The sequence below is a fragment of the Erythrolamprus reginae genome, chromosome 4 (genome assembly GCF_031021105.1).
Source record: "Erythrolamprus reginae isolate rEryReg1 chromosome 4, rEryReg1.hap1, whole genome shotgun sequence".
Taxonomy (NCBI): Eukaryota; Metazoa; Chordata; class Lepidosauria; order Squamata; family Dipsadidae; genus Erythrolamprus; species Erythrolamprus reginae.
Genome location: NC_091953.1, coordinates 5,262,977 through 5,290,702, shown reverse-complemented (window position 1 = coordinate 5,290,702; position 27,726 = coordinate 5,262,977). Strand labels below are relative to the sequence as shown.

The 27,726-nt window shown below is 43.6% G+C and overlaps 1 protein-coding gene across 1 annotated transcript in view; it reads left to right on the top strand.

Moving 5' to 3' along the window:
* Nucleotides 1-27,726, top strand: part of TENM4 (teneurin transmembrane protein 4) — a 291,782-nt gene that overhangs the window by 248,484 nt on the left and 15,572 nt on the right. Inside the window, exons 14-21 of the mRNA XM_070751518.1 lie at nt 429-575; nt 1,425-1,674; nt 5,393-5,625; nt 8,065-8,219; nt 17,983-18,860; nt 20,237-20,409; nt 23,662-23,897; nt 27,279-27,575. Of these exons, the coding sequence (XP_070607619.1) occupies nt 429-575; nt 1,425-1,674; nt 5,393-5,625; nt 8,065-8,219; nt 17,983-18,860; nt 20,237-20,409; nt 23,662-23,897; nt 27,279-27,575 (2,369 nt within the window). The remainder of the gene's footprint in view (nt 1-428; nt 576-1,424; nt 1,675-5,392; nt 5,626-8,064; nt 8,220-17,982; nt 18,861-20,236; nt 20,410-23,661; nt 23,898-27,278; nt 27,576-27,726) is intronic.

Genomic DNA, 27,726 nt, shown 5'->3' with positions numbered 1-27,726 from the left:
AAGTGATTTTTTTTGTCCTTTCCTTTGTTCTGTGAAACCTGTTGCCTAGGAAGATTTCTGCTTCCCACCTGAAATTTTCTTAGTTACTATGTTTAAGCCGCTTAATTTAGACAACCAGAAGGTGGCAGCAAAGTGACACAGAAAAGTTTGACTCTCTGCTACCATCTACTGGTTGTCTGAATTTTGGATGGCCCGATACAGTAATCCTTTACTTTTCTTGGGATGGGGAAGGGGATATATATTTTATCTAGGTGAATCTGATTTATTTTATTTTATTTTCTTGGATCGAAGTTGACAGTTTTCATAGCTAATCCGGGTTGTGTTTTGCTATTTCTTTTTAAAGATACTGCTTGAAATCTGTTCATATGGGCTGCTTTCTTTCATCCCTTTCCTCGTTCTCTTTCTCCTTCTGTCTCTCGCACTCCCAGTCTCAGTGGGATACGAATATTGGAAGTCGTGCCCGGATTTGATCCTGTGGGAGAAACGGACGGCGGTGCTTCAAGGTTACGAAATAGACGCTTCGAAACTTGGAGGATGGTCTTTGGACAAACATCATGCACTTAACATCCAAAGTGGTACGTTTGTTTCATTGTTCATCTCTTTATACATGCTTCATATTTCTTAACCACCAATCTCCTTTGGATGGCTTTTAGGATCAAAGCTGCAGTTAATTACTGTTTGCATTAGTTTATGTTACAACATACAAAGAAAATACAAAAACAAATACAGTGGTACCTCATCTTACGAACGCCTCTTCTAACGAACTTTTCAAGATACGAACCCGGTGTTTAAGATTGTTTTGCCTCTTCTTCCGAACTATTTTCACCTTACGAACCCAAGCAGCTGCTGCTGGGATGAAGGGGTTTCTTTTTTTTCCCTTTTTTGAAGAAAGAAAAAGGAGGGCTGCTTGGAGTAGGAAACATTTTACAGAGAACAACGTGCTTGCAAAGGAACTGAAACGGTGTCTTTTTAAGAAAGAAAAGGGAGGAGGGAGGGGCAGCTTGGGGGAGGAAAGATTTTGCAGAGAACAACGTGCTTGCAGAGGCACTGAAAGGGTGTCTTTTGAAGAAAGAAAAGGGAGGGGCGCCCCCTTGCCTTTCTTCCTTCCCACTCACCCTTTAGCCTAGCCTTGCTTCTTCCACCCGCCCCCTTTAGCTGCTCCTCCCTGCCCTCTGTTCGCCTCCCTTCTAAAGTTTGGGATTTTCCTAAAGGATTTGCACGCATTATTTGCTTTTACATTGATTCCTATGGGAAACATTGTTTCGTCTTACGAACTTTTCACCTTACGAACCTCCTCCTGGAACCAATTAAGTTCGTATGATGAGGTACCACTGTATCATAAATAATACAATGCATGTATTATTTACAGAGCTGTCTCCAGGCTTGCAAAGTTCTGCCTACCACCTTTGTTTTTGCCCCTCCAGGTATCCTGCACAAAGGAAATGGAGAAAACCAGTTCATTTCCCAGCAACCACCAGTCATAGGGAGCATCATGGGCAACGGGCGACGAAGGAGCATCTCCTGCCCGAGTTGCAACGGCCTGGCCGACGGCAACAAACTCCTAGCGCCCGTTGCCTTGACCTGCGGCTCGGACGGCAGCCTGTACGTTGGCGACTTCAACTACATCCGAAGGATCTTCCCTTCGGGCAATGTCACCAACATCTTGGAGTTAAGGTATGACCAGCGTCTTGTGACGTTAGGGGCTTTGGTGACCCTCAGATGAGGAAAGCAAGAATGAAATTTTTCAGGTAGAAATGCAGTGGGTGGTAGCAAGTTTATGCACTATTTATTGAATGCTTAATTTTTTAAAATTGTCCTTCCTTTTCTAATACCATAGTATGATCCTTAATCACTTTTAAAGTAGGAAATATAGTGGCACCTCTACTTAAGAACACCTCTACTTAAGAACTTTTTTAGATAAGAACCGGGTGTTCAAGATTTTGTTGCCTCTTCTTAAGAACCTTTTTCTACTTAAGAACCTGAGCCTGGAAAAAATTCCAGGAAATTTGAAAACGGCACAAAGGCCCGGCCAGTTTCCTGCCATTCCCCCTTTAATCTCGGCCATCTCGGGCTTTTCTGGGCTGCCAGAGGAGCCTTTCGGTGGCGCTTAAGGAGGCGTTGGCAGTCCAGAGCGAACGAAGCATTTTCCTTTCTCTGGATGCTTGGACAGGGAATAAACCTCTGCCGGCGCCCAGAGAAAAGAAACTCTCCCTTCGTTCTGGGCAGCGACTGTCCTCCTCCTCTTCTTCCTCCTCCTCCTCCCACCCAAATTCCGAGCTTTTATTTCTTTCCTAATGGTTTTGCACGCATTATTCGCTTTTACATTGATTCCTATGGGAAAAATTGTTTCTACTTACAAACTTTTCTAGTTAAAGTCTTCGGAGAGGGGTGGCATACAAATCTAATAAATTGAATTGAATTGAATTAAGAACTTGGTCATGGAACGAATTAAGTAGAGGTACCATTGTAATTAAATAGTATATTTAATATAGTATAATTAATATAATTAATATATAATTAATATAGTATAATTTAAATAGCATGTGCGGGAGCAAAAAAGTGGTGAAAATCACTGAAATCTTGCTGGCGCGAGCATCTTCGTGCGAGATTTTGCTTGTTGCGCATGCGCATAAGCCATATCTCGCACATGCGCTCACATGTGTGCATCAAGGGCAAATTGTGCGCGTGCATCTTGAAAATTGCTTCCGGAACATAGCACCTTACTGTCTTGTCATCTCTGCCTGTGACTAATTGAACAAGGGCTACAATTCACTTAACCGCTGTGGGAAGAAATACTGTAAAAATGGGCCCAACCTCTTTTAACAATTCTCTCTCTCTCTCTCTCTCTCTCTCTCTCTCTCTCTCTCTCTCTCTCTCTCTCTCTCTCTCTCTCTCTCTCTCTTAGCAGAGAAAAATTGTGGGCGCAAGTCAAGGACTAACCGTCCTTTTTCTCATTTATCTGCTCGGCGTCCCAGTTCAAAAAAAGCCTAGGCCACAGGCTGGGCGCCCTCCAAAGAAAATGTGAATTTGAGAGCTCAAGTGGTTTTCCTCCAGGCCCTTCTTTCTCCACATGTGTTTTTCCCTGAGAGGGGAAAGCCTTTAAGTGTGGTTTTACCTCAGCCAAAATGGAGAAGTGATGCCCGGAATTCAGAAATGAAAGAGCCGTTTTTTAATGGGAGTGGGGTGGGGGGGGTGGGGTTGGCAAAGATCGCAACAAGGCAACCTTTGTGAAGCTTGTTGGGGGCTGCTGAGCGCGGCCTAAACGGTGGTTTGGCTGTCTTTCGGCCTTGCTCTCTTTGCCTCGCTCTCTCTTTCTCCTCAGGCAACATGGTATCTTTTGTGCAACAAAACTGAATAACAACCATTTGGGCCCTCTGAGGTCTGACTCTCTTCAGTGGTTAAGTGGCCTCCCCAGGCACACTGACCAGTGGGGAAACGTTTAAAAAAATTACAATAAACATTCAGGATATTCAATCTCTCTCTCTTTCCCTCCCATCCTCACTCTGTTCTCTCTCTCTCCCCCTTCCTCCCTCCATCTCTCGCTCTCTCCCTGCCTCCCCTTCTCTCTTTCTCCCTCCATATCTACCTGTCTCCCTCTGTCTCTCCCCCTCTCTCTCCTTCCCCCTCTCTCTCCCTCCCTCTCATCCCTCTCTCCCCTCCCTCCATCTTTCCCTCTCTCCCTCCCTCCCCCTTCTCTCTTTCTCCCTCCCCCACTCTCTCCCTCTCTCCCTGCCTCCTTTTCACTCCCTCTCCCTCTATTCTCCTTCTCTCACACACACTTTCTCCATCTCTCTCCCTCTCCCTGCCTCCCCTTCTCTCTTTCTCCCTCCTCTCTCTTTCTCAACCTGCCTTCCTCTCTCTCACTCTCACTCTCTCCCCCCCTCTCTCTCCCTCCCTTCCCCTCCCTCTCTCACACTCTCTCACACTCCCTCTCACTCTCCCCTCTCCCTCCCTTCCTCTCCATCTCTCCCCCTCTCTCCTTCCATCTCTCCCACTCTCCCTCCCTCCCTCTATATTTCTCCCTCTCTCTCCCCCTCTATCTCACTCTCTTCCTGCCTCCCTCTCTCCTCCTGACACTCTCTCCTTTCCTCTATCTCTCTCTCCTCGCTCTCGCTCTCTCCCTTTCTCTTTCTCCCTCACTCCCTGTCTCTCCCCCTCTCTCTCTGCTACCCCTCCTTCCCTCCCTCTTCCTTTCTCTCTTGGTCTTTAATGTGAATTTATGTAACAACAATCCAACTTCGTTATATTCCCACCAGCCAGCATCAGATAAATGTTATATTTTTCCCCTCATGGAAGTTATCAGTGGATGTGACAGGTCTCTGACAAGTTTCCTGCTCTTCAAAAAGGATCAATTTTGCTAACTCTTTGTTTATCGCTGCCTTGGACAGAGAGCGTAGTTGTTACTGTCGACTTTCCAGCCTAAACCGCCGAGCTCGGAGTTCACCTTCTAACCTTTACTCTCTCTCTCTCTCTTTCTTTCTCCCTCTCCCTCCTCCTTCATTCTTCTCTTCTGCCTTCTGCGTTCCTGCTCTTCTGTCAGAAATAAAGATTTCAGGCATAGGTAAGAAACACACGCTGGTCAGTTGGTGTGGGTCCTTTTTTTCGTTGCATGCTCTTCTCTGTTTTTCCCCCCCTTTTCTTGTTGTACTTTATAAGGTGATTTTACATGTCTGGGCTGCCAACTGGTAAAGGAATACGGGTCAAATGCATTTTATTTTTTAAGTTTCTTCCTCTGATAATTTAGCTTTATTAGATAAATGGTCAAAGCAATGGATTTAGCTTTACTAGATAAATGGTCAAAGCAATGGAAACTGCAGTTTAATGTTTCCAAATGTAAAATAATGCACTTGGGGAAAAGGAATCCTCAATCTGAGTATTGCATTGGCAGTTCTGTGTTAGCAAAAACTTCAGAAGAGAAGGATTTAGGGGTAGTGATTTCTGACAGTCTCAAAATGGGTGAGCAGTGTGGTCGGGCAGTAGGAAAAGCAAGTAGGATGCTTGGCTGCATAGCTAGAGGTATAACAAGCAGGAAGAGGGAGATTGTGATCCCCTTATATAGAGCGCTGGTGAGACCACATTTGGAGTACTGTGTTCTAGATGGACCATGAGGTCCTTTTCTGCCGTCAGACTTCTATGTTTCTAAAAGAAGCCAGTTCACAAACCACCAAGGACCCTTCAGATCACACTTCCTTTAAACCAGCTTGGTGTTCACTCTGCCTTGTGCAAAAAACAGGTCTTGCAAATCCCTCGGTCCTTCGATTTTCCCGTCCACTGTATCTTTGCTTATTATGTTGGCTTTGGGGGACTTCGCGGCGCTGCATTTCGCAATTAAGTTCTTGATTTTGAGGTTGCGCAAGAGATAAACGGGTCCTTCTGCCCTCGGTTTTTGCAGTCACAGCCCAGCTCACAAATATTACCTGACCGCTGACCCCACCTCCGGATCCATCTACCTCTCTGACACCAGCAGCCGTCGCATCTTCAGGATCAAGTCAACGACAGTGATCAAAGACATTGTGAAGAACTCAGAAGTGGTCGCCGGGACAGGAGACCAGTGTCTTCCGTTCGATGACACCCACTGTGGAGACGGAGGGAAAGCCACCGAAGCCACCCTAACAAGCCCCAGAGGTAAGAGGGACTGTTTTAAGAGGAGGGATGGAGTACAAGCAACCCACAACTTACAGCTATTAATTTAGTGACCATTTGATGTTACAATAGTTCTTGGAACTATTATGGACGTGAACATCCATAAGGGTATGACATATGTGCCATGATGTCAGCATGCAAACCTCACAGCTTACAAATTGTTGTGGCTGGTCCATGTCCAGCTCAGGTGGTCAAGGATTGCGAAGACCAGAAGATTCAGTTCAATTCAATTTCAATTTATTAGATTTGTATGCCGCCCCTCTCCGAAGACTCGGGGCGGCTCACAACAACAATAAAAACAGTATAATAATGGAACAAATCTAATAATAAAATTACATTAAATAAACCCAACAATTTAAAAACCATACAACACATACATACCAAACATAAAATATAAGAAAGCCTGGGGGAGATGTCTTAATTCCCCCATGCCTGGTGATATAGGTGGGTCTTGAGTAACTTGCAAAAGACAAGGAGGGTGGGGGCCGTTCTAATCTCCGGGGGAAGTTGATTCCAGAGGGCCAGGGCCGCCACAGAGAAGGCTCTTCCCTTGGGGCCCGCCAAACGGCATTGTTTGGTCGACGGGACCCGGAGAAGGCCAACTCTGTGGGACCTTATTGGCCACTGGGATTCGTGCGGTAGAAGGCGGTTCCGGAGGTATTCTGGTCCAAGGTCATGTAGGGCTTTAAAGGTCATTACCAACACTTTGAATTGTGACCGGAAACCGATCGGCAACCAGTGCAGGCCACGGAGTGTTGTAGAAACATGGGCGAATCTAGGAGGCCCCACGATAGCTCTCGCGGCCGCATTCTGCACAATCTGAAGTTTTTGAACACTATTCAAAGGTAGCCCCATGTAGAGATGGATGCTTATTGGTATCCTAGGCCAGTGTTCTTGTCATCTGAATTTCAGAGTGAGAATGGTGTGGGGTCAGAGACTGAGGATCAATTAGAGACTGTAGCACCCCCAGTTAGGGTATGGATTGAGTCAGAGGAGGAAGATGACTTGAGCCCCTGTTAGATGCAAAGGTCAGGAATATCTGAAAAATAATGGGTCTTGGCATTAGTAGCTCTAGGGAACACTTGGCCACACCTGGTCCCTATATAAGGGACAGTCTGGGGATAAGGGGACGTAGCGAACAACGTTTGTAAAAGATCATGGCTGCTGGTGAACCAAAGCTGAGAGAGCATTTTCTGATTCCTGAGCTGTTTCACTCATGCAATCTTCATGTTCTGCATGATATGCTAGACAAAACATAAGAACTTTCTCCTGAGAACCAAGGTCATCTCTACGGATGGTGGATAAAGACAGGGAGGAGTGCCTTGAGAGACCACCAATTGACCTAATTGGCCTATTTTAATTATACTGAAACCATGAAAAGCATTTAGTGTTCATTTTCAATTTGATCGTGCCAATATGATGCACCGAATAAAATAGTTCTTAAAGGAAATGCTTAGCCTCAGAGTTCTGATTTGCTTTATTGAAGTTGGCATGTTCTTTAATTGGGTATTGTTTAACAAACAAACAGTAAACAGCAGGCTAATCAAGGAACAGCGAACTCCGAGAGCACCAAGGACCCAACAAAACAAACATTTTTAATATGTAGGCACTGAAACATCTTTCAGCTGTGGCGAGGGGGGCGTTTGCCCAGGTTCGCCTGGTGCACCAGTTGCGCCCCTATCTGGACCGGGACTCACTGCTCACAGTCACTCATGCCCTCATCACCTCGAGGTTCGACTACTGTAATGCTCTCTACATGGGGCTACCTTTGAAAAGTGTTCGGAAACTTCAGATCATGCAGAATGCAGCTGCGAGAGCAATCATGGGCTTCCCCAGGTATGCCCATGTTACACCAACACTCTGCAGTCTGCATTGGTTGCCGATCAATTTCCGGTCACAATTCAAAGTGTTGGTTATGACCTATAAAGCCCTTCATGGCATCGGACCAGAATATCTCCGAGACCACCTTCTGCCGCACGAATTCCAGCGACCGGTTAGGTCCCACAGAGTTGGCCATCTCCGGGTCCCATCGACTAAGCAATGTCGTTTGGTGGGACCCAGGAGAAGAGCCTTCTCTATGGCGGCCCCGACCCTCTGGAACCAGCATCCCTCAGATATCAGAGTTGCCCCCACCCTCCTTGCCTTTCGCAAGCTCCTTAAAACCCAACTCTGTTGTCAGGCATGGGGGAATTGAAATTTCACTTCCCCCTAGGCTTATAAATTTATACATGGTATGCTTGTATGTATGAGTGGTTCTTTAAATTGGGGTTTTTTAGATTATTTTTAATATTAGATTTGTTTTCATTGTCTTTTCATTGTTGTTAGCCACCCCTAGTCTTCTGAGAGGAGCGGCATACAAATCTAATAAATAAATAAATTGCTCGACTAAGTTGTTAACTTGAGTTGGTTTCCTCTCCACAGGCATCACAGTGGACAAGTTTGGGTTTATTTATTTTGTGGATGGTACGATGATCCGACGAGTGGACCAAAATGGAATCATCTCAACGGTCCTCGGCTCTAATGACCTGACGTCCACCAGACCGCTGAGCTGTGATTCAGTCATGGATATCTCTCAGGTAGGTACAGGTGTCTCATATTGTCATTTTTCTCTGTATCCTCTTTTTCCCCTTCTGTGTCCCTTCTCATGGTGGAAAAGTCTCTTTTTAGTGAATTATATTTTCTTATTCCTGGTACACACCTTTGAAAATTCTCCAGGTCATGGATGTCGCCAAAGTGCTTTTTTTTAAAAACAACAACCGGACTTTTATTTTATTTTTATTTATTTATTTATTCATTCATTCATTCATTCATTCATTCATTCATTTGTCCAGAGAGGCGGCATACAAATCTAAATAATTAATAAATAAATAAATAAATAAATAAATAAATAAATAAATAAATAAATAAATACACAAATACATAGGAAGAAAATAGACATGTGGTAATATATATAAGGGTAAAAGTGAACTTAGAGGAGAGGATATATGAAAGGAAGAGAATATATATGATAAGTGAGAGAAAGGAAAGACAATTGGACAGGGGACGAAAGGCACACCAGTGCACTTATGTATGCCCCTTACTGGCCTCTTAGGAACCTGGAGAGGTCAATCGTGGAGAGTCTAAGGGAGAAATGTTGGGGGTTAGGGGTTGACACAATTGAGTCCGGCAATTAGTTCCACGCTTCGATAACTCGATTATTGAAATCATATTTTTTACAGTCAAGTTTGGAGCAGTTCGTATTAAGTTTGAATTTGTTGCGTGCTCTTGTGTTGTTGCGGTTGAAGCTGAAGTAGTCATTGACCTGTAGGACGTTGCAGCATATGATCTTGTGGGCAATACTCAAATCGTGTTTTAGGCGCCGTAGTTCTAGGCTTTCTATGCCCAGGATTATTAGTCTATTTTTGTAAGGTGTTCTGTTCCGAGTGGAGGAATGAAGGGCTCTTCTGGTGAAATATCTTTGGAACATTTTCAAGGGTGTTGATGTCTGAGATGTGGTATGGGTTCCAGACAGATGAGCTGTATTCGAGGATGGGTCTGGCAAAAGTTTTGTAGGCTCTTGTGAGTAGTGTGAGATTGCCTAAGCAGAAGCTGCGTAGGATCAGGTTAACAACTCTAGAAGCTTTTTTGGCGATATTGTTGCAGTGGATGTTGAGGATGTTTTGCTTCTCGTCCAAGAATCTTCCGTCAGAACTGAAGAAGCTTCTTTGATGAGAAGCAAAATGTCTTCAAGGAAAAACAGTCCAGTTGCCTTTTGAAAAAGCACCTATGAGACATACCGTATTTCATCCTATAAACTGAATTGTCAACTTTCTCTATATAAATCTTTATATTCCTTGATTGTTTTTCCTCTTATTCCTGGCATTATTTGACCTGTTCTTTCAAGATTGACATCCAGTGACTGGCTATCTGTTCTAGTTCTCCTGACCACATCTGTTCTGTCTCACATGGCAATCAAGCAGCCATTAACTTCCAATTAAGGCTCAGACACCACAGGGTTTTGAAATGAAATAGTCTATTGTATAGTCAGGTTTGTTGAAAAACACAAATTAGCACAAAGGAATGTCTTTCAGCTGCCAAAGTTCAAAGCGAGTGGCAGAGCTGATTACAGTAAGTAGGATTTACAATCTATGACTTATCACTTTGTTGTTTTGCATGTTCACTGAGAGCTTATGCACTGGGGCCAAATTGTGTGGCCAATAAATAATTTTATTCTATTCTAAAATATATATTCAAATGTGGATATATGAAGAACGGTTGCAGGAACTGGGTATGTCTATTTCATGAAAAGAAGGACCAGGGGAGACATGATAGCAGTGTTCCAATATCTCAGAGGTTGCCACAAAGAAGAGGGAGTCAACCTATTCTCCAAAGCACCTGAATGTAGAACAAGAAGCAATGGGTGGAAACTAAACAAGGAGAAAAGTATCTTAGAACTAAGGAGAAATTTCCTGACAGTGAGAGCAATTAATCCATGGAACAGCTTGCCTCCAGAAGTTATGAACTGGAATTTTTAAAGAAAATGTTAGATAACCATTTGTCTGAAGTGATGTAGGACTTCCTGCCTAAGCAGGGGGTTGGACTAGAAGACCTCCAAGGTCCCTTCCAACTCTTTGATAAAGATGATGATGTAGTATATAATGCCACAAGCTGCAGTTCAAAAATATTTTCCTGGTTTTATTTACTGATACAGTTCATGGGCTCCAAGTGAATGCAATTTTGCTTTGTGTCAAAGTCCCTGTTGGTTTGGGGGTACAAGTTCAATTCAATATCTCTCAAAATGGTTGCCCTCATTATCAACAGCAGGAAAATGGCCGATTTTGAATTGCATTCGATTGCAAATGGATTGTGAGCGAGTGTTGTCACACTGGGCTTTTTAAACACCTGCTGTTGAAGACTTCTTTTATATATATTTATATTTATATTTTAAAACAACTTCCTGGCTATGGCAGACATACCTGAGGTTGTCTAATGTTTAGGAATTGAGGACAGGCGTTTTATCCAATTTTGATACCATTTTTGAACTTCTAAATACAAATACGCCTGACCTTATTATTGAAAATAGTTTGAGGAAATGTTCTTTGTTCTGCTTAAAAAACAGCGATTGGCGGGCTCTCTTAAATGCTGTTCCTTAGTCACAAAAGAACCCAATGGGGAGTCCTTCCTTCTTATAAAAAACACCCGTATAATTCTCTCTTGTCCACCTGGCCCTTATTCTTCTTCCATTCTTTCTTCCGCTAATTTGAAAAGATTGCTTGGCTACCCCACCGCCTGCCATTTACCAGCTCGATAAAAATGACAGGGCTACAAAAGGTCACTTCCTTTGCAGACTCTGAAGCAAACTGTTGTTAATTCCACTTCTCCACACTCGGCTTTTCATTCTGCCTAGAGAAGGTTGACCCAGGCTTAGATGCAGGATTTTTTTAAAAAAAATGTCTGTTTAGGGGCCACTCTGGATTTTTCTAAGATAGGCTTAACCAAATACGAGTGGGCCGCAAAATTAGGAGGCTGTGATTTCTATCCTAGAAAGTGGCGGATATTTCTCTCTCTGGGCACAAAGAGAAAATATTTGCTGTGAGCTTCATTTAGGCGTCAGGAAGGGAAAATGCCAGTAAATGTCAGCTCCATTCAGTCACCCCCAACTCCACCCCTATGCAAAGAAATCCGTACAGGGTCGCGAAGAGAGGAGGGAAGGCTTACAAAATGCAGTCAACCTATTTTCTTTTTTTTCTTTCCTTCCTTCCTTCCTTCCTTCTTTCTTTCTTTCTTTCTTTGTTCAATTTCTAGACTGCCCTTCTCTGAGACTCAGGGCGGTTTACAAACATATTGATACATAACAATGGAAGAAATAAAAAAACAACATTATAAAACATCACTATAAAAACCCCTTAACTTAAAACATCTCACAGACAGCCTTTCGTCCCTTGTCCAATTGTCTTTCCTTTCTCTCAACTATCATATATATTCTCTTCCTTTCATATATCCTCTCCTCTAAGTTCACTTTTACCCTTATATATATTACTACATGTCTATTTTTCTTCCAATGTATTTGTGTATTGGACAAATGAATAAATAAATAAATAAAAATAAATAAATAAATAAATAAACTCTGTCATATCCAACAGCCAGATAGGGGCTTATTTTAATTTCTTAAATAATACAATGAGATAATTATAATATTAAATAAGAGCCAGTTTGGTGTAGGACTTAAAGCAGCGGATAGAAAGTGGAAGATCATGAGTTCAAGTCCTGCCTTAGACATGAAAGATTTTAGGACGTATTGAGTTCTAGTCCCGCCTTAAGCAGGATAGCCAACTGAGTGATTCTGGACCAATCACAAGGAGACAATGAGTTCTAGTCCCGCCTTAAGCAGGATAGCCAACTGAGCGATTCTAGACCAATCACAAGGAGACAGTGAGTTCTAGTCCCGCCTTAAGCAGGATAGCCAACAGAGCGATTCTAGACCAATCACAAGGAGACTGTGAGTTCTAGTCCCGCCTTAAGCAGGATAGCCAACTGAGCGATTCTAGACCAATCACAAGGAGACAGTGAGTACTAGTCCCGCCTTAAGCAGGATAGCCAACTGAGCGATTCTGGACCAATCACAAGGAGACAGTGAGTTCTAGTCCCGCCTTAAGCAGGATAGCCAACTGAGCGATTCTGGACCAATCACAAGGAGACAGTGAGTTCTAGTCCCGCCTTAAGCAGGATAGCCAACTGAGCAATTCTGGACCAATCACAAGGAGACAGTGAGTTCTAGTCCCGCCTTAAGCAGGATAGCCAACTGAGCGATTCTAGACCAATCACAAGGAGACAGTGAGTTCTAGTCCCGCCTTAAGCAGGATAGCCAACTGAGCGATTCTGGACCAATCACAAGGAGACAGTGAGTTCTAGTCCCGCCTTAAGCAGGATAGCCAACTGAGCGATTCTGGACCAATCACAAGGAGACAGTGAGTTCTAGTCCCGCCTTAAGCAGGATAGCCAACTGAGTGATTCTGGCCAGTCACAAGGAGACAGTGAGTTCTAGTCCCGCCTTAAGCAGCATAGCCAACTGAGCAATTCTGGACCAATTGCAAGGGGACTGTGAGTTCTAGTCTAGATTTTGCCGATCTTTGGTGATTTATTTACTATTTTGCCTGCGCGGATGCAAAAAAGCCAGCAACAAAAGGCAAAATCTCTCACACACGAATGTCCTTGCGTGAAATTTTGCTTCCTGCACATGCGCACGCATTGCGGATGCGGATATTCATGCGCATCTCCATTTTTCTTACCGGGACGGCATCCTGGACCGTCCATGCTGCAATTCAAGACTGGTTGGGGGGTCACCACAACATGATGAACCGCGGAATTCGAAAGGTTGAGAAGCCCAGCCCTAAATGGAACAATGAAGTTATTTATTTATTTATTTATTTATTTATTTATTTATTTATTTATTTATTTATCTATTTATTTATTTATTTATCTATTTATTTATTTATTTATCTATTTATCTATCTATTTAGTTATCTATCTATTTATTTATCTATCTATCTATTTATTTATCTATTTATTTATTTGTTTATTTATCTATTTATTTATCTATTTATTTATCTTTTTATCTATTTATTTATCTATCTATCTATTTATCTATCTATTTATCTATCTATCTATTTATTTATCTATCTATTTATCTATCTATTTATCTATTTATTTATTTATCTATTTATCTATCTATTTATTTATCTATTTATTTATTTATCTATCTATTTATTTATCTATTTATTTATTTATTGATTGATTGATTGATTGATTGGATTTGTATGCTGCCCCTCTCCAGAGACTCGGGGCGGCTAACAGCAATAATAAGACAGCATATAACAATAATCCAATACTAAAAACAATTAAAAACCCATTATAATAAAAACAAAACAGATATACAGGCATACCATGCATAAAATTGTAAAGGCCTAGGGGGAAAGGGTATCTCAATTCCCCCATGCCTGGCGGCAGAGGTGGGTTTTAAGTAGCTTACGAAAGGCAAGGAGGGTGGGGGCAATTCTAATCTCTGGGGGGAGTTGGTTCCAGAGGGCCGGGGCCGCCACAGAGAAGGCTCTTCCCCTGGGTCCCACCAAGAGGCATTGTTTAGTTGACGGGACCCAGAGAAGACCCACTCTGTAGGACCTAACTGGTCGCTGGGATTCGTGCGGCAGAATTAACAATTGCTCTTCTTGGAAGGCAGCCGTGGCAGAACCAGAAGTGAAAGGAAACAAAAGCCAGAAACACAGTTTGATTGGATTTAAATCCCCACCCAAAGGAATATCTCGTTAGGATGATGTCATGGGGGGGGGGAAGCAGAAAGTGGAAGGGAGGTTTCCCCCCCCCCAAAAAAACCCATATTTGTCTTTCAAGACAAAGGAAGTTGAAAAGTATCCCAGAAAAACACAATGATGTGTTGTTGCCGAGGAAACTGCACAGGTATCGTCATGAAGACACAGAAGCTGAGATTGGTTCGAATAAGACTTCATCTGTAAATTACTTGCCTTTAGCTTAATTATCTGGTTGAAGGGTAAATCCTCCTGTGGTTGGCTCGGGACCCAGACTGTGGATGAGATCACATGCCAGATGTAGGTATAACGGAATAACAGAGTTGGAAGAGGCCTTGAAAGTCTTCCAGTCCAATCCCCAGCTCAAGGAGGAGACCCTGGCCTATACCATTTTGAGACAAATGATTGTTCAATCTCATCTTGAAAACCCTCCAGTGGTGGAGCATTCACAACTTCTGGAGGAAAGCCGTTCCACTGATTAATTGTTCTTACGGACACAAAATTTCTCCTTAGTTCTAGGTCAGAGGTGTTCTGGTTTCTGGTAGAAATTCAGCAAGTGCAAATAACTTTTATCAAACACATTATTTCATAAACAAAGAAACTCCATTTTATTCTCTTCTCTTCCGGTTATACACACATTTCATACTGGCGTATCTCTCCTGGCTCTGTAATCTCTCTTAATTGCATTCCTTACATTCCTTCTCCTGCTCTGCTAGACAAGATTTATTTCGTAAAAGCATGCTCACTAAAAAACAGCAGACAGACGGTTAATCACACAGAATGTTTGGCTTACTTGAAGAGCGGCATAAAAAATCAACATCCTTTTGTTCAGCAACGTTGAATCTCCACCCTTCTCCTTCACTAGCCCCCTGACATGCCAATTACCTCACTACAATATTTACCGTATTTTTCACTCTATAAGAGGCACCTGCTGATAAGACTCACCTAGATTTTAGAGGAGGAAAATAGAAAAAAAATATTTTGAGCCAAAAAGTGGGCTAAAATATTTATTACAATAAAAGAATAACTTAACAGCTGGGAAGCGGGTTTGGGGGGTGCTGGGAAGCCCCCCAGGCCGGCTGCGATCTTTCAAAACAGCCGCGCCGCTTCCCAGCTGACTCCTGAAGCCAAAAGCCAAAGGCGAACTTCCGCGCTTCAGGAGTCAGCTGAGAAGTGGCGCGGCTGTTTTAAAAGATCGCAGCCGGCCTGGGGGGCTTCCCAGCACCCCCCCCAACCCCCAACTCGGAACCGCGTTCAGACGATTCCCCCCCCCTGTCCCCGTCCCTGCGCCCCCCTCTGCTCCAGCGCCTCCCCCCCCTCCCTGCCTGCATCTTCGCTCCATAAGATGGGGCTGATTTTTCATCCTACTTTGGGAGGAAAAAAACTGCGTCTTATGGAGCGAAAAATACGGTAACCCATTCCTCTCCTTAATATCTTCTTCCAGACCTTTGCTCTCTATGTTTCTGAATCCTTCTGAATTTAGGGTTAACCCAGCGAGCGTCTGATTCTCCCTCACTAGATCCTGAACTCATAGCCCCATCCTGTGGCTGGCCTCCCACCTGTTCTACTACCTGTAACCCCTGGCCCCCCACTACTTCATAAACACTATCTGAATCTGAGTCCTCAATATTTTCATCATCCTCCAACTGATCAAGAGTATGTACAACAAGAGGTAGGCAAAGTTGACTCTTCTATGACTTGTGGACTTCAACTCCCAGAATTCCTGAGCCAACCAGGCTAGCTCAGGAATTCTGGGAGTTGAAGTCCCCATGTCATACAAGAGCCAACTTTGTCTACCCCTGTTCTAGGTTGCTTCTCTCCTTGCTTACTGTATTTTCAAGAGTATAAGACGCACCTTAGTTTGGGGAGAGGAAAACAAGAAAAAAAATCTGCCTCCCAGCAATTTGCCTCCTTGCAGCAAACAGTACAGATGATATACACTGTTTGCTGTGTACTTATGTGCCTGGGAATAGGCAGTCCTATTCCCTTTTGAATGTGTCAGTCCTTCTCAAAAAAGGATTGGTACAGGGGAGACTTCATCATTTAAGACTTCCTAATTTAAGACACAAAACAATGACCTGTGGCGTTCATTGATTGTCATTAATTGATTGACTGATGTCAACTTAGTGTCACCTCTTAAGTGACCACCGAGGTAGCTTTTCTGCAGGATGTGTTTAAATCAAAGTTGGTTTACACGTTTAATGTAGAACATAACGCAGCCCTAATTAAACATATCTTGGAGAAAAGCTACCAGAGTGGTCACTTAAGCTCACTTCGTCCCCTGGCATTGATTGATTGACATTAATTGATAAACTGATGTCAAGTCAGTGTCAACTCTTAAGTGACCACTGAGGTAGCTTCTCTCCAAGATATGGGTAAATCAGAGCTGCTTTATGTTCTATATTCAACGTGTAAAGCAGCTCTGATTTAAACACATCTTGGAGAAAAGCTGCCTCAGTGGTCACTTAAGAGTTGGGACTGACTTGATATCAGTTGTGAATCAATCAATGTCAACCAACTGATGCCAGGGGACTAAGCCGAGTCTTAAATGGTCTCCTGAAGATCGTCCAAATAATGACTTGACCTTGAGCAAAAATTCCACAGTGACTCGATGCATTATCTTCAAATCCCAGGAAAATTTCTTCTTTTGCTTCAGAGTTTCTTCCAGCAGCAAATGACTAAAAAAGGAGAGGAAGAGAAAGGAAAGGAAAAGGAAAGGAGGGAGGAAAGAGGAAGAATGGAAAGGAAAGGAAGAAAAAGGAGGAAGGAAAGAGGAAGAATGGAAAGGAAAGGAAAGGAAGGAAATGGAAGGAAAGGAAAGGAGGAAGGAAAGAGGAAGAATGGAAAGGAAAGGAAGGAAAAGGAGGAAGGAAAGAGGAAGAATGGAAAGGAAAGGAAAGGAAGGAAATGGAAGGAAGGAAGGAAAAGGAGGAAGGAAAGATGAAGAATGGAAAGGAAAGGAAAGGAAGGAAAAGGAGGAAGGAAAGAGGAAGAATGGAAAGGAAAGGAAAGGAGAGGAAGGAAATAGAAGGAAAGGAAAGGAGGAAGGAAAGATGAAGAATGGAAAGGAAAGGAAGGAAATGGAAGGAAAGGAAAGGAGGAAGAAAAGAGGAAGAATGGAAAGGAAAAGAAGGAAAAGGAGGAAGGAAAGAGGAAGAAAGGAAAGGAAGGAAATGGAAGGAAAGGAAAGGAGGAAGGAAAGAGGAAGAATGGAAAGGAAAGGAAGGAAATGGAAGGAAGGAAAAGGAGGAAGGAAAGAGGAAGAATGGAAAGGAAAGGAAGGAAATGGAAGGAAAGGAAAGAGGAAGAATGGAAAGGAAAGGAAGGAAAAGGAGGAAGGAAAGAGGAAGAATGGAAAGAAAAGGAAAGGAAGGAAAAGGAGGAAGGAAAGAGGAAGAATGGAAAGGAAATGAGAAAGAAATGGAAGAAAAGGAAAGGAGGAAGGAAAGAGGAAGAATTGAAAGAAAAGGGAAGGAGGGAGGGAGGAAAGAGGAAGAATGGAAAGGAAAGGAAGGAAATGGAAGGAAGGAAAAGGAGGAAGGAAAGAGGAAGAATGGAAAGGAAAGGAAGGAAAAGGAGGAAGGAAAGAGGAAGAATGGAAAGGAAACGAGAAAGAAATGGAAGAAAAGGAAAGTAGGAAGGAAAGAGGAAGAATTGAAAGAAAAGGGAAGGAGGGAGGAAAGAGGAAGAATGGAAAGGAAGGGAAACAAAAGGAAAGGAGGGAGGGAGGAAAGAGGAAGAATGGAAAGGAAGGGAAGGAAGGAAAGGAAGGGAGAAAGGAAGGGAAGAGAAAGAGAGCAAAATTAAAGAGAGAAAGAGGGAAAGGGAAGGAAGGAAGGAAGGAAGGAAGGAAGGAAGGAAGGAAGGAAGGAAGGAAGGAAGGAAGGAAGGAAGGAAATAAATTCACTCTGTGCATTCTCTATGACCAGGTGCTCCTGATTGCGGTCATAAATCGAGGACTACTAGTAACGGGAAACATAACAAAATGATTGCACCTGTTTCTTTTCTTCCTTTCGTTGGTTCTTTTTTTTAAAAAAAGGTTCGTTTGGAGTGGCCCACCGACCTGGCGGTCAATCCAATGGACAATTCCCTTTATGTCCTGGACAACAACGTCGTCCTGCAGATCTCCGAAAACCACCAGGTGCGCATCGTGGCGGGCCGGCCCATGCACTGCCAAGTCCCTGGGATTGACCACTTCCTCCTGAGCAAGGTAGCCATTCACGCCACTTTGGAATCCGCCACAGCGGTGGCAGTCTCGCACAGCGGCGTCCTGTACATCGCGGAGACGGACGAGAAGAAGATCAACCGGATACGGCAGGTCACCACCAACGGCGAGATTTCGCTGGTCGCCGGAGCTCCCGGCGGCTGCGATTGTAAGAACGACGCCAACTGCGATTGCTTCTCCGGGGATGACGGCTACGCCAAGGACGCCAAGCTGAACGCTCCGTCATCCCTGGCGGTGTGCGCCGACGGGGAATTGTACGTGGCTGATCTCGGGAATATCCGGATCCGTTTCATCCGGAGGAACAAACCATTCCTGAACACCCAGAACCTGTATGAATTATCCTCGCCCATCGATCAGGAACTCTACCTGTTCGACGCCAGCGGAAAGCACGTTTTTACCCAGAGCCTCCCGACGGGAGATTACCTCTACAATTTCACCTACACGGGGGATGGCGACATCACCCTCGTGACCGACAACAACGGAAATCTGGTTAATATTCGGAGAGATTCAACCGGGATGCCTCTGTGGCTGGTGGTACCGGATGGCCAGGTCTATTGGCTCACAATGGGCACCAACAGTGCCCTCAAGAGTGTGACTGCGCAAGGTCAAGAGATAGCGATGATGACCTACCATGGCAACTCAGGGCTGCTAGCTACCAAGAGCAATGAAAACGGATGGACCACGTTTTACGAGTGAGTATTTCTCGTTTTTCAAGGTTGGAATGTGAAAGAGAGCTTTTGAATACAGGGGAAGTCCTCGACTTACGAATTTTGGACTATGTCGTGGTCATAAGTCAAGGACTACTCTATCACACCCTAGGTCAGTGATGGCAAACCTTTTTTTCCTCGGGTGCCGAAAGACCGTGAGCATGCACTATCTATCGCACATGCATGAGTGCTCACACCGATATAATTCAATGCCTGGGGAGGATGAAAACAGTTTCTCCCGCCCTCGGGAGCGCTCTGGAGGCTGGAAATGGCCAGTTTCCCAACTTCTGGTGAGTCCAGTAAGCATGTTTCGCCCACTCCAGGCTCAAAATGCTTCCGTGGAGCGAAGGGAAGGTAAAACCGCCCACCCCCATCCCTCCAGAGGCTCTCTGGAAGCGAAAAAAGGCCCTCCCGGAGCCTCTGTGTGAGCCAAAACTTAGCTAGCCAGTACACACATACACGTTGGAGCTGAGCTAGGGCAACAGTTTGCGTGCCAGCAGTTATGGCTCTGCGTGCCACCTGTGGCACCCGTGCCATAGGTTTGCCATCACTGCCCTAGGTGAAATACCACCCTCTAAATCAATGATTTTCAACCTTTTTTGAGCCGCGGCACATTTTTTAAAATCCTGGGGCACACCACCAACCAAAATGACACCCTAAGACATTTTCCTCTCTTTTTCCATCCCTGTCTCCTCCCCACCCTTGTGTGTGTGTGTACACACTCTTGAACCATTTCCAAAAACAGGTGAGGGCTGGGTTTTTTCTCTCTCTTATTCTTTGGGTGCTTTTTATCATATGCTTTAAATCAAGAGTCACTTCTCTCTCTCTATTGTTCCTCTCTCTTTCCTCTCATTCTCTGTGTCAATCATTTTCTCATTTCTCTTTTTTCCTCCCCTTTTTGCTCATTTATCTCTCTCTCTCTCTTGCTTGCTTTCTCTCTCTCTCTCTTGCTTTCTTTCTCTCTGACACTTGCTTTCTCTCTTTCTCTCTCTCACTCTTTCTCTCTCTCTTTCTCTCTCTTGCTTTCTTTCTCTCTCACTCTCTCTCTCTCTCTCTCAGCAAAAAGTTGCGAGACTGGAACTTGAGCTTCCTTTTTCGCGGCACACCTGACCATGTCTTGCGGCACACTAGTGTGCCACGGCACACTGGTTGAAAAACACTGCTCTAAATTGAACAAGTCCTCCCCACAAGACGTACACACTAGAAACGTCGTAACACTTCGTAACAAGGGTTATGAACCCATTTTTAAATCAGTGAGTTGTCCCGCTGCCTTTGACCGAAACTCTGTTGCTTTGATTCCCGTTGTATATCTCTCCCTTCCCACTCTTTAATCCGTGTCCATCCGTCTCTTTCTTTCCAAGATATGACAGCTTTGGACACCTCACTAACATCACCTTCCCAACCGGTCAAGTCACCACTTTCCGGAGCGATACGGACAGCTCTGTCCACGTCCAGATTGAGACCTCCAGCAAGGACGATGTCACCATCACCACCAACCTTTCAGCATCAGGGGCCTACTACACCCTCTTGCAAGGTAAACCCAACCTATTTTGACAGCGTCCTCTTGTAAGAGCTTTTTATGCTTTTCTTCATTGAACTTGGAGGAAAAATCAGAAGCAACGTGAGAAAATATTATTTTACTGAAGGAGTAGTAGATGCTTGGAACAAACTTCCAGCAGATGTGGTTGGTACGGGCTACAAGAATGGTGGAAGGTCTTAAGCATAAAACGTATCAGGAAAGACTTAATGAACTCAATCTGTATAGTCTGGAGGTCAGAAGGAAAAGGGGGGACATGATCGAAACATTTAAATATATTCAAGGGTTAAATAAGGTTCAGGAGGGAAGTGTTTTTAATAGGAAAGTGAACACAAGAACACGGAGACACAATCTGAGATTAGTTGGGGGAAAGATCAAAAGCAACATGAGAAAATATTATTTTACTGAAAGAGTAGTAGATCCTTGGAACAAACTTCCAGCAGACGTGGTTGATAAATCCACAGTAACTGAATTGAAACATGCCTGGGATAAACAGATCCATCCTAAGATATAATACAGGAAATAGTATAAAGGGCAGATGGACCAGGAGGTCTTTTTCTGCCGTCAATCTTCTATATTTCTATGTTTCTAACTGGGGTACAACAGCCTCAGAGCTGAGGTCTGACTAAAGTATGTGTATGTATATGTTCTTTGTAGATAAAACCACTGTTTAAATGCAAACCTCTGTTTACTGTATTTGCTCCTGAGTTAGAAACATAGAAGATTGACAGCAGAAAAAGACCTCCTGGTCCATCTAGTCCGCCCTTGTATTCCTGTATTTTATCTTAGGATGCATATATGTCTATCCCAGGCATGTTTGAATTCAGTTCCTGTGGATTTACCAACCACATCTGCTGGAAGTTTGTTCCGAGCATCTACGACTCTTTCAGTCAAATAATATTTTCTCACATCGCTTCTGATCTTTCCCCCAACTAACTTCAGATTGTGTCCCCTTGTTCTTGTGTTCACTTTCCTATTAAAAACACTTCCCTCCTGGACCTTATTTAACCCTTTAACATATTTAAATGTTTCGATCATGTCCCCCCTTTTCCTTCTGTCCTCCAGACTATACAGATGGAGTTCTTGGAGTCTTTCCTGATCAGTTTTATGCTTAAGACCTTCCACCATTCTTGTAGCCCGTCTTTGGACCCGTTCAATTTGATCCATGTCTTGAGTTGTCTCACACAGTCATACTGTGCACACTCTGACAACCTTAATGGCAATACAGAAAAACCAATATATATAATAGCAATAGCATTTAGAGTTATATACCTCTTCACAGTGCTTTAGAGCTCTCTCTAAGCTGTTTAAAGAGAGTCAGCCTATCGCCCCCAACAATCTGGGTCCTCATTTTACCTTGGAAGGACAGAAGGCTGAGTCACACTGGAGTCTACTGCCAAACTTGCAGGCCACCAGTGATCAGTAGAAGTAGCCTGCAGTACTGCACTCAGCAGCACCGAGACTCTTGGTCTGTCCTATCTTAGAGCCTGCCGTGTGTGTAGGACTTCAGGGTATCTGCTGGAAACCCAAACCCCCCAAAATAAAACTATCTCTGATTCATCCATTTTAGAAAAATTATTATTATTATTATTATTATTATTATTATTATTATTATTATTATTTATTAGATTTGTATGCCTCCCCTCTCCGTAGACTCGGGGCGGCTAACAACAATAAGCCTTCTCTTTGGTGGCCCCGACCCTCTGGAACCAGCTCCCCCCAGATATCAGAGTTGCCCCCACCCTCCTTGCCTTTCGCAAGCTCCTTAAAACCCACCTCTGTCGTCAGGCATGGGGGAATTGAAATTTTTTCCCTTCCCCCTAGGCTTATAGAATTTATACATGGTATGCTTGTATGTATGATTGGGGTTTTTTAAATTGGGGTTTTTTAGATTATTTTTAATATTAGATTTGTTTCCATTGTCTTTTTATATTGTTGTTAGCCGCCCTGAGTCTTCAGAGAGGGGCGGCATACAAATCAGATAGATAGATAGATAGATAGATAGATAGATAGATAGATAGATAGATAGATAGATAGATAGATAGATAGATAGATAGATAGATAGATAGAGAGAGAGAGAGAGAGAGAGAGAGAGACAGACAGACAGACAGAGACAGACAGACAGACAGATAGGATAGATAGATAGATAGATAGATAGATAGATAGACAGACAGACAGACAGACAGACAGACAGACAGACAGACAGGATAGATAGATAGGATAGATAGATAGATAGATAGATAGATAGATAGATAGATAGATAGATAGATAGATAGATAGATAGATAGATAGATAAAACAGCATATGACAAATCTAATATTTAAAATAACTAAAAACCCTTATTAAAAAACCAAACATACACACAAACATACCATACATAAATTGTATAGGCCTGGGGGGGGAAGGAATATCTCAATTCCCCCATGCCTGATGACAGAGGTGGGTTTTAAGGAGCTTACGAAAGGCGAGGAGGGTGGGGGCAATTCTGATCTCTGCGGGGAGCTGGTTCCATAGGGTCGGGGCCTCCACAGAGAAGGCTCTTCCCCTGGGTCCCGGCAAACAACATTGTTTAGTCGACGGGACCCGGAGAAGGCCAACTCTGTGGGACCTAACTGGTCACTGGGATTCATGCGGCAGAAGGCGGTCCCGGAGATAAAATGCCAAATTAACGCTGGAAGGAAAATTCAAGTCCACCTCAGGAGTCTAATTAAGCAACCGAAAGCACTTTTTAGGACTCTTTGGGGAGTTAATTGAATAGGCCGAGATTCCAACGACCAGAGCTAAGTAAAAGTCTAGAATAATTGGCTCCTAATTGAGCATCTCAAATATTCAATTTCTCCGAGCTGCTTCTGGCAAGCCATGTTTTCAGATGGGGGCCAGCTCCGGCGTCCTCACAGTCACATGACCTAAATTCCGACACTCGGCAACTAGCATGTACTCATGATCGTTGCAGTGTCCCAGGTCACGTGATTCCCCCTTCGCGACTTCCTGACCGTACGGGTGATAAACCAGTGGAACAGTTTGCCACAGGAGGGGTTGGGCTCACCTTCACTAGAAGTCTTCAAACAGAGACTGGACAGTCATCTTTCGGGGATGGTTTAGTGAATCCTGCATTGAGCAGGGGGCTGGACCCGATGACCCTGGAGGTCCCTTCCAACTCTATGATTCTATGATAACTGATGTGAGCTGCAGAGGGTTGGCTGCCAATCTAATATTGTTGTCGTGGTTATTCCGCCCCCCCTTGTGTAGATCAAGTGCGCAACAGCTACTACATCGGGGCAGACGGTTCCCTCCGCCTGATATTGGCCAACGGCATGGAGGTGGCTCTCCAGACCGAGCCCCATCTCCTAGCGGGCACCGTGAATCCCACCGTGGGGAAGAGGAACGTGACTCTGCCCATAGACAACGGTCTCAACCTGGTGGAGTGGAGGCAGCGGAAAGAACAATCCAGAGGCCAGATCACCGTCTTCGGGCGCAGGCTGAGGGTGAGTGGAGTGGGCCGTTCCCGGCGAGAACTGGTGGGAATGGGAATTATTCTGCTCACCCAGGTGGAAAAAAGATTAAATCCCTTCTAGGTATTTTCAGAAAGGGACCTGCAAAATGGGGTGAGGTCTACAGTGGGAACTGCAGCAGAATTATACCCATTGCAGATCGCTGGTCATTTGCATCCTTTTAAAAGGAGGAGGAGGAGATGATGATGATGATTTATTTATTTTATTTATTTATTTATTTATTAGATTTGTATGCCGCCCCTCTCCGTAGACTCGGGGCGGCTCACAACACAATAAAACAGTTCATGACAAATGTAATAATTATAATTTGAGATATTTAAAAAACCCCATTATTAAGCAGACATACGTACAAACATACCAAACATAAATTGTATATGCCCAGGGGAGATGTCTCAGTTCCCCCATGCCTGACGACAAAGGTGGGTTTTAAGGAGCTTACGAAAGGCAAGGAGAGTAGGGGCAGTTCTAATCTCTGGGGGGAGCTGGTTCCAGAAAGTCAGGGCCACCACAGAGAAGGCTCTTCCCCTGGGGCCCGCCAATCGACATTGTTTAGTTGACGGGACCCGGAGAAGGCCCACTCTGTGGGACCTAATCGGTCACTGGATTTGTGCGGCAGAAGGCGGTCTCGGAGATATTCTGGTCCGATGCCATGAAGGGCTTGATGATGATGATGATGATGATGATGATGATGATGATGATAACAACAGAGTTGGAAGGGACCTTGGAGGTCTTCTAGTCCAACAACTTCTTAAAAACTTCCAGTGTGGTGATAGATCAAATGAAACGGCTCTTTCACGTAGAACGCTTAGAAGCAGAAAAATCCAAAAGCAAGTTCACAGCCCCATTTTTTAGAAAATGGAGGTGCTTTCTGAGTACAGTGGTACCTCGACATACGAGTTTAATTCGTGCCAGAGCCGAGCTCGTATGACCATCAATTCGTATCTCGAACGAATGCACTTAGATTTGGCTTTTCGCGCCGAGATAACTGGAAAAATGGAATTCTTTCGCCACCTAGTGGACGCTCGGCTCATATCCCGAATTTGAGCTCGGGTGTCGAACAGAAATTTTGGTCGCGTCTCAGCTCGTAACTTGGAATACTCCGCATGTGGAGCAGCTCGTATCTAGAGGTACTACTGTATATACTTTACACACACAGAGTTGGACGTAGAGATATGTCCATTCACTCTGGCAGAATGGTATTTACAAGAAAGGTTAAAAGGTTCCTTGGGGATACTCCAAATAACTTAAAGAGCAGACGATGAAGGAAGGAAAAATAATATGTTCGCTTCAAAGTGTAGGACTACAGTTCAAGTATATGGTATATTTTGTTTGTTTGCAGAAATATATGAATCTTTATTTTTGATGAAAGGCATTTTTCATAAGGACTTATAGAACTGTATAATCTCTTATGAATCCAATGACCTGGGAATCAAAATCGATTTATTATATAACTGTGTAATTATTGTTTGAACACTTTGAAACATAGAAGACTGATGGCAGAAAAAGACCTCCTGGTCCATCTAGTCTGCCCTTATACTATTTTCTGTATTTTATCTTAGGATGGATATGGGTTTATCCCAGGCATGTTTAAATTCAGTTACTGTGGATTTATCTACCACGTCTGCTGGAAGGTTGTTCCAAGGATCTACTACTCTTTCAGTCAAATAATATTTTCTCATGTTGCTTTTGATCTTTCCCCCAACTAACTTCAGATTGTGTCCCCTTGTTCTTGTGTTCACTTTCCTATTAAAAACACTTCCCTCCTGGACCTTATTTAACCCTTTGACATATTTAAATGTTTCGATCATGTCCCCCCCTTTTCCTTCTGTCCTCCAGACTATACAGATTGAGTTCATTAAGTCTTTCCTGATGTCGTTGTTTGTAACATAAACATTTGAAAATTTTAAAAAATCCTTAAAAAAAAAAAACCTTCCAGTGTTGAAGCATTCACAACTTCTGGAGGCAGGCTGTTCCACTCATCAACTGTTCTGAATTGTCAGGAAATTTCTCCTTATTTCTAAGTTGCTTCTCTCCTTGTTTAGTTTCCACCCATTGCTTCTTGTCCTACCCTCTAGTAAGATGGAAATAATTAAATATTGGTCAGAATAATCTCCTTGGTTTTTTTCCCAGTGATTATTATTATTATTTTATTTTATTCACAAAAAATGGTAATACGCAGCAAACGAGATTAATTTCATATCACGACATCACAAGTCGAACACTTCCCAAGCATCTAGGACTGTGGTGTGTTTTCATATGATGCATATGAAAGTACAGGGGCCTTTTTGCATCTGACTCATTGTGATTTTGTCAGTGTTTATTGTTTTCAAATGCCGGCTGAGGTCTTTTGGCACAGCACCTATGTGCCGATTACTACTGGGACCACCTGTACTGGTTTATGCCAGTTGTTTTAGTTCGATTTTAAGATCCTGATATCGGCTAGGTTTTTCTTGTTATTTCTCATCAATTCGACTGTCACCTGGTATGACAACCTTAACGATCCACACACTTTTTTCTTTACCACAATTGTGAGGTCCAGTGTATTGTGTTCCTTGTCAGTTTGAAAGGCCCAAAGTATTTTGGTATGCTTGTTTTCAACTACTTTCATTGTTTTTTTGTTTGTTTGTTTGTTTACTTACTTACTTACTTACTATTTATTGATTTGATTTGATTTGATTTGATTTGATTTGATTTGATTTGATTTGATTTGATTTGATTTGATTTCCGCCCCTCTGCGCAGACTCGGGGCGGCTAACAACAATGATAAAAACAGCATGTAGAAATCCATTTAATGAAACAACTAAAAACCCTTATAATAAAACCAAACATACCATGCATAACTTGTAATGGCCTAGGGGGAAGGAATATCTCAACTCCCCCATGCCTGGCAGTATAAATGAGTCTTGAGTAGTTTACGAAAGACAGGGAGGGTGGGGGCAGTTCTAATCTCCGGGGGGAGTTAGTTCCAGAGAGCCGGGGTCGCCACAGAGAAGGCTCTTCCCCTTGGGCCCGCCAAACGACATTGTTTAGTCAACGGGACCTGGAGAAGGCCAACTCTGTGGGACCTTATCGGTCGCTGGGATTCGTGCGGTAGCAGGCGGTTCCAGAGGTAATCTGGTCCCATGCCATGTTGTTGTTGTTGTTGTTATTATTATTATTATTATTTAGATTTCCATGCCGCCCTTCTCTGAATACAGCCCCGAATCTTCAGAGAGGGGCGGCATACAAATCTAATAAATTGAATTTAATTGAATTGAATATTATTAGGAAGAGGAGGCGGAGGAGGAGTTGTACTGCTGCTACTACAGCTACTACTAAACCTTTCATTCATTGTCCTAATTCTTCTCCCCGCAGGTTCACAACCGAAATTTGTTATCCCTCGACTTCGACCGTGTGACACGAACCGAGAAGATTTATGACGACCATCGGAAATTCACTCTGCGCATTCTCTACGACCAGGCGGGACGGCCTACGCTCTGGTCTCCCAGCAGTCGGCTGAATGGGGTGAACGTCACCTATTCCACCGGAGGGCACATAGCCGGGATCCAAAGGGGGACCATGTCCGAAAGGATGGAATACGACCAAGCGGGCAGGATCACATCCAGAACGTTTGCGGATGGCAAATCTTGGACCTACACGTATTTAGAGAAGGTGAGCACCGTAGGGAAAGACATCGGGTCTCTCACGTTTTGACCAACCAAAGCTTTGTGAGTCTCCCAATCTGCCTCTTTGAACGGTATTTATCTACCACAGGTAGTCCTTGACTTACAACTTGTTCATTTAATGAAATGAAATTCGGAGA